At 43.7% G+C, this 6884-nt stretch overlaps 2 protein-coding genes across 2 annotated transcripts in view; both read left to right on the top strand.

The window, feature by feature from the left end:
- prr12b (proline rich 12b) overlaps positions 1-4113 on the top strand; it is a 15127-nt gene extending 11014 nt beyond the window's left edge. Inside the window, exons 8-16 of the mRNA XM_025064532.1 lie at positions 7-180; positions 261-377; positions 490-623; positions 733-1712; positions 1811-1868; positions 2260-2386; positions 2599-2730; positions 3075-3170; positions 3446-4113. Coding sequence (XP_024920300.1) covers positions 7-180; positions 261-377; positions 490-623; positions 733-1712; positions 1811-1868; positions 2260-2386; positions 2599-2730; positions 3075-3170; positions 3446-3580 — 1953 coding nt within the window. The 3' untranslated portion in view covers positions 3581-4113. The remainder of the gene's footprint in view (positions 1-6; positions 181-260; positions 378-489; positions 624-732; positions 1713-1810; positions 1869-2259; positions 2387-2598; positions 2731-3074; positions 3171-3445) is intronic.
- A 1680-nt stretch (positions 4114-5793) lies between these two features.
- Positions 5794-6884, top strand: part of LOC103393500 (tubulin beta-1 chain-like) — a 2939-nt gene continuing 1848 nt past the window's right edge. The window contains exon 1 of the mRNA XM_025064533.1: positions 5794-6883. Within this exon, the coding sequence (XP_024920301.1) occupies positions 6306-6883 (578 nt within the window). The 5' untranslated portion in view covers positions 5794-6305. The remainder of the gene's footprint in view (position 6884) is intronic.

Raw genomic sequence — 6884 nt, forward strand, 5'->3', positions numbered from 1 at the left:
CCGACCCCAGAAGAGGCGCCTGCGACCCAGCGTCTAACCTCTCTACATCTGGCGAAGAAGCAGGCGGATGCCGCCATCGCTGGAGAAAGTGAGGAGGAGGACAGTGAGAGCGAAGGAGAAGGAATCTACCGAGAACGGGACGAGTTTGTGGTCCGGACCGAGGACATCGGGACGCTGAAGGTGAGAATCTCCTCGGACTAGATGTGTGGTAAATGGATGTTTTTCCAGCGACAATATCAACTGTAATCGTCTGTTGTCAGATGGCCTTGCAGACGGGTCGGGAGCCTCCGCCCATCTGGAGGGTTCAGAAGGCCCTGCTCCAGAAGTTCAGCCCCGAGATCAAAGACGGTCAAAGGCAGTTCTGTGCCACCAGTAATGTGAGTCAGGCAGTGTTCATGTTTTTGAAAAAAAATAGGGAATATGAAGGAGTACAGTGGTCATATTTATTGTGTCTGATTGTCTTCTAATCCCCGCCGTCTCTCTCCTCAGTACCTGGGCTATTTTGGAGATGCCAAAATGCGTTACCAGCGTTTGTATGTGAAGTTCTTGGAGAACATTAACAAAAAAGACTACGTCAGAGTGTGTTCCCGAAAACCCTGGCACAAAGCTGCTCTGACCCTGAGGTGAGAAAGGTTCAAAAAATATATCCCAGTCTGAAGACAGGAATCCTCTGGTCCAAACCAGAACATTCATTCACTCTGTGCTTTCTTTGTGATTTTGACTTTGTGGCAGACGACAGTCACTACCAAAACAAACCAGCAGTCTTCACAATCACACCCCGCCTCGGCTGGAGAGAGAGGAGAGAGACAAGGAGAGGCAGAAGGAGAGAGAAAAAGAACAGAGAGAGAGGGAGCACAGGGAGAAGGAAAACAGAGAGAGAGAGAGGAAGGAAGACGAGAAGATGGAAAAGCAGGATGACCAAAGAGACATGTCCAAAAAAGTAGAGAGGGATAAGGAAAACGAGAGAAGAGAGAGTGAGCGCAAGAACTGGGAGTTGAAGGAAGAGGAGAGGAAGGAGTGGGAGCGAAAAAAAAGGGAGCGGGAGGAGAGGGAACAAAAAGAAAAGGAGAGGGAGGAGAGGGAAAAGGAAGAAAGTGAGCAAAGACAGAAGGAAGCACAGGAGAGAGAAAGAAAAGAACGGGAGGAGAGGGAACAAAAGCAACGGGAGAAGCTGGAGAGGGAGCGGAAGGAAAAGGAGGAGAGGGAGCGTTTAGAAAGGGACAAAAAGGAGAGGGAACGAAAAGACAGGGAGAGACAGAGGAAAGAACAAAAAGAGAGGGACAAACTGGAGAGCGAGAGGAGAGACAGGGAGCAAAAAGAGAGGGAGAGGCAGGAGAGAGACCGCAAAGAAAAAGAGAGGGAAACGAGAGACAAGGAGCGAGAAAAGAGGGAGAAAGAGAGGAGAGAACCGAAAGACCGGAACCAGGCGGAGAATAAAAAGGACAAGGAGGTGAAAGAGAGAGAGAAGGAGAAACAGGGGGTTCACCTTAAAGAAAAGAGAGAGCGGGAGGAGCGGGTGAGGAGGGAGGGTAGGGTGGAGTTCTCCAGGATGAAGGAGGTAAAGAGAGCAGGAGAGAAGATGGAGCAGGAGTCCAGGAGCAGGTCCTCCAAGGAGCAGGCCGATCCTCCTCCTGCAAAGAAGAAGAGGTGGCCGAAGGAGGTGCCGTCCTCCTCCTCTGAGTCCGACTCCTCTGCCCACAGTGACGATGAAGGTCAGTACTTTACTGAAGCAGCAGTGGTAAAACTAGAAGAAGAACAATGAGGATAGAACCAACACCGTTCTCCTCCGTCCTCTGTCGTTGTGTTCCAGGGCCGGTCAGGGCTGCAGTCAACAGTCGGGCCATGAGAGAGATGTTCAGGAGCTACGTGTGAGTTATGCTCGCGGCTGGGTGGTGTACGGGTGGTAGGGTTGGGGGGGGGGGTGGGCCCTCTGCTGGCAGGAGTATATTCCAATATTTCATATCCTGAAGTATTTTCCAGTTTGAACAAACATCACATTTTTAACCAAACTTGAACAGAAACCAGTGAATCAACAATGAATCTAGAACCATCTGATTTTACTTTTCTGTTCCTGAGACCAGACAAAACAGAAGGTTGTGACCTGGTGTCAAAGGTCATCCCCCAGAGCTCTCTTTCATGGATTGACATTAATAATGATTTTTTTTTTTTTTACATTTGTCTGTGAAGTTATTGATGGGTTTGCGTCTTACTTCCGCTCTCGCTCGGTCACATGACGTGTCTGGTCAAACCATCAGAATAACACGACGACACATGCTTCCCTCACACAGATGAGTTGTACCTCCCACCCATGAGGAAGATTGACAGTCTGCTGAGTGAACAGAAGAAGAGGCTGTTGAGGAGAGCCAACATGAGTGCTCAGCACCAGGTAACCACTCCAACACTTCTAACCTTTGTTTGACTCAGGTGTGTTACATCACATTACTTTAATGGTTAGTGATGGAATACTTTAACCGTACTGACCCCAGAAGGCAGACGGTGAATGAGTGATGATGCAGAGACCAGTGGATTAAAGGTTGATTTCATTTAGTTTTTTTTTTACTCAAAAGGTTAATTTGATTTGTGTCTCTCTCCAAACAGGAAGCTCTGCATATTTTCCCCAAAATGACAGCAGACCCCCTGGAGTCCGGAGTGGCCAGAGTTCATCTCGGTGGAGACGGCTACAACCGCAAAACTCTCAACCGGGTCAAAAGGATTTTACCCAAGCAACAGGTCAGAGCCTGACATTGTCAAGAGGAAGTAACACTGATCGCAAAACCTGAGGCCGTGTCCTACTTTATAGGTCAAAAGACAAACAAGGACAAATACATTAGATATTTATTTATATGTTTATATTTAATTCAAGATAATAATAATTACAAAAAAACGTTCTTTATATTTAATTCAACATAATAATAATTACAAAAAAAAATTCTTGACCGTGACGTGTTTGTGTATTTTTTTTATTTTAAAAATTCATCAAAAGGGCCGGATTGAACACCCTAGTGGGTCGGTTTTGGCCGCCAGGCCGTATGTTTGACACCAGTGCTATAAACCATTTCTCTTCTCATTTGTAGGACCTGAAGCTTCCGATAGAAACCTGCAGGATGTATAGTCTGTATCATTCCCTTCACCACTACAAGTACCACACCTTCCTGCATTGCAAGAAGGAGGTAAGGATGTCTCTGTGCCGCATTAGCATCATTATGTAATATCTGTAAGAATCGTTATTGGTTTTTCCTCTGGTAATGACAACCCGATTACGCAATGCCTGGGTTTAGTCAAATGACGTGTGCCCTAAAAATAGTTTTGGGGTTAAACGACTGTACTGTAAGTGAACGAACAGCATCGGTTGATGTCTGAAGTCAGAAATGTGTTTGGACAATATCGGCTGTATCGGACATCCCTAGTCAGTCAAGTCACTTTTTTTCCTTTTTGTTTTGCTCAGACTGACAGTATTGAGCAGGCAGCGGACGACCCCGGCCAGGAGGAGGTGGTGCAGCAGTGCATGGCTAACCAGGGCTGGCTGGAGAGTCTCTTTAAGTCCTTTGTGGAGCTGATTAGTCTCAGTGCCAAGGCATGAGGGGCAGCACAAGCCGTGTGACGGACTCAAACATCTTCCTCTAGTATGGACCAGATGCTGGCGTACAGAGTTTAGATAAAAAAATAAACAACAACAACAACAAAAACACAGACTGTAGAGATGTAACAGAAGAGACTTGGACGTTGGTCTGTTTCTGTCAGAGGTTTACTTTTACATTTAAAGTGTTTGTTTTACTATTGAATTTATGTGACAGTAATGAGTAATGTATTGGAAGATGGGACGTAGTGAACCGTGTCAAAGACAGAGACAAACCTTCATCGAGGAAGTTCAACTTCCTCAGCAGTGGCTGACCGGTGGTCAGTTTCTCCAAATCACCAAGTGTTGCTTTAAAAAAAACAAAAAAAAAAACACCAAGTGTTTAGTTTAGTCCTGGTCTGTAATGAAAACCAAAATTTGATTATTTACTGTTCTACACACACACACGCACACACACACAAGAAAGTCACTAAGCAGTATTTGATCGAAATTTGCAGTAGGACGCATCGATACTGCTGTTGTGTAAAAAAAAAAAAGACGTGTAATTTATTTTGATTCCTTCATTAGATGTAAAGTGACTGAGACTTCGGGAGGTTTAAAGACTATGTGATAGTCTCCTGTTTCTACCTGCCTCAGTGGGACAGTCGGTCAGGCTGAGGAGTATTGCATTGTATTTAAATATGTGTTATGTTTGTTCTTCAAAAGACAAGAGAAAGTGATTTCACACGTGTGAAGAAGAGGAATTAAAAAAAAAACCCAAGACTTCTTTAGAGGAAGTGAGAGGTAAAATGATCTAAAAGCCTAAGTGTCTGTGTTTAACGTGAGTCATTTTTATCTGTTTGTTGTTATGGATATTTCTGATCGTTTGCCTCCCTAATAAGGACATTATTGCAAAGCAGTTTTGTTGTTTAGACATGTAAATAGTGTACAGTTACTTCATTCTCTAGTTCCTCGTTGATCTTCTGTACATGAAATTCACGTATTTGACAAATTGAAATAAAACTGTTCAAATGCAGATGTGACCATAAATAAAACAACGCTGTGCAGATCCTTTAATCAATCTTTGGGAGTGAAAGAGAAAAGTGCATTAAACATAAAAGTAAACTATCTACACAACAATAAACAACCTTCACAGAGAACATCTGTGGTTTATTTAGGTTCACACAGACGTAAAGTAAGCGGATAAATTGTTGGTTGTCAAGGCCATAAAACGACTCTTTTTTTACACAGTGGATGTTTTTTAGTTGTTTTACTGCCACCTTGTGGTAATTGTGTTTTTATTGACTCATTGCCAGGTCTGGATGTACGCCACTCTTCGCGGGTCTATCTCCACCTTGTTGTCAAGGTCTTTTTGTCATTTTTTGCTTTTCTTTAATCCAATTGGCGGGTTTATAGTATTCGATAGCTAATCAGCGTTCGTGGTTGGGGCGGGATTAGATGTAAGCGACCGACCTCGCTTCAAACGGAGGCCGATAATAGCGGTTTAAAAATGTAATATTGTGTTTAAAAGTGTCTAGAACGGCAGCGGCAGACGACCATTTTGACGATTTTTATTTTAAACGTTCGTCAAAAAAGTAAGACTTTGGTTGAACTTTGTTTTAAAACGGAATGAATGTTGTGATTGATACATTGCTAACCGCGATTAGCTGTCGACATAAATGCTTACTCATTCTTGTCCTTTAAGTTTCTTAACCGTCAGTTAAAGTAATGTTAGTTGTCTGTTAAAATGACACTCTAACGTTCCAATCCGGTTCAGGAGACAAACAGTTAGTTATGAGACGACGTTAGGACCACAAGGAAGACCAAGTTTCCCCAGGTAATGTTCTATCGTTTCGATGACCTACCAACCGCCAACCGAGCTGCCCTTGTCACTACATCAAAGGGTACCGTGAGTACTAGAAACTAACGTCTACATTTTGTTGTTATTTTTGTGTTACCCTAAACGTTTTAAGGCTTCAGAACTTGTGTTGTGTTAAAGCAACTTTATATGTAATTATACACAGAAGGCCAAACGAGGCTTCGTGAAGATTTGAATCGTTTTGTACCATTGTATGAATCATTGGGTTTACTGCTGAAAACGTTCATTGAGCAAAGAACGTATGGGTGACATCTGCTGGCTGGATGCTTGTCGTGCATTTTTCTTTTGTTGTATTGCGAAAATTACTTTAAACAAATAATAACAAAACAAAAATAAATAAATACATTCGTTTTTTAAATTTATTAATAAGTATTGATTTTCAAGTTACACATTAAATTAATAGATGAATTGTTTACATATTTTTCTCCCTACATTTTTAAAGCAAACTCCAGAGCAAAGATTACATTGTTATGTAAGTTCTGTAAAAGCCCCTCCCCTCTTTGAATCCGGGGATTTTTCTTTTCCTGGCACTGCTGTTGAACCACAGACAGGACCAATTATTTGCTCCATTATCTCCACCTTCAGTATTGGTTCAGTTAAGAGTTCCTTTGGTTGCGTTCACAAGCGGACATGTGCCTTTGATATCTTTGTAGTGCACATAAGAGGAGTTGGCGATAAAAGCTACAAAGCATGAAGAAACAAACTGCAGTGAAGAATAAGTGAGATCCCTGAGTATAGTCGGTCTTAGCCATCTGCAAGCAGTCAATAATTGAAGCAGCAAGCATCAAGCATCATTGTCAGTTACCATAGCACCTCTGGTGATACAGATCCATCTTTTACCGTCGTTGTTCTGACCATTTTTCAAGCAAAATGAGGGAAATTGTTCATCTGCAGGCTGGGCAGTGTGGAAACCAGATAGGAGCCAAATTCTGGGAGGTAATAAGTGATGAACATGGTATTGACCCATCAGGGACCTACCATGGAGACAGTGACCTGCAGTTAGAGAGAATCAATGTGTATTACAACGAGGCATCCGGTGGGAAATATGTCCCTCGTGCAGTTTTGGTTGATTTAGAACCAGGAACCATGGACTCTGTGAGGTCCGGTCCATTTGGTCAGATCTTCAGACCAGACAGCTTTGTCTTTGGTCAGACTGGAGCTGGTAACAACTGGGCCAAAGGACACTACACCGAAGGAGCCGAGCTGGTGGACTCTGTCCTGGATGTAGTGAGGAAGGAGGCGGAGAGCTGTGAATGTCTCCAGGGTTTCCAGCTCACCCACTCCCTGGGGGGAGGTACCGGTTCCGGCATGGGTACACTGCTCATTGGAAAAATCCGTGAAGAATATCCAGACCGAATCATGAACACCTTTAGCGTGGTGCCCTCTCCTAAAGTGTCGGACACAGTGGTGGAGCCGTACAACGCCACTCTGTCGGTCCACCCGCTGGGG

This window comes from Cynoglossus semilaevis, chromosome 17 (genome assembly GCF_000523025.1).
Source record: "Cynoglossus semilaevis isolate Cse_v1.0 chromosome 17, Cse_v1.0, whole genome shotgun sequence".
Classification (NCBI taxonomy): Eukaryota; Metazoa; Chordata; class Actinopteri; order Pleuronectiformes; family Cynoglossidae; genus Cynoglossus; species Cynoglossus semilaevis.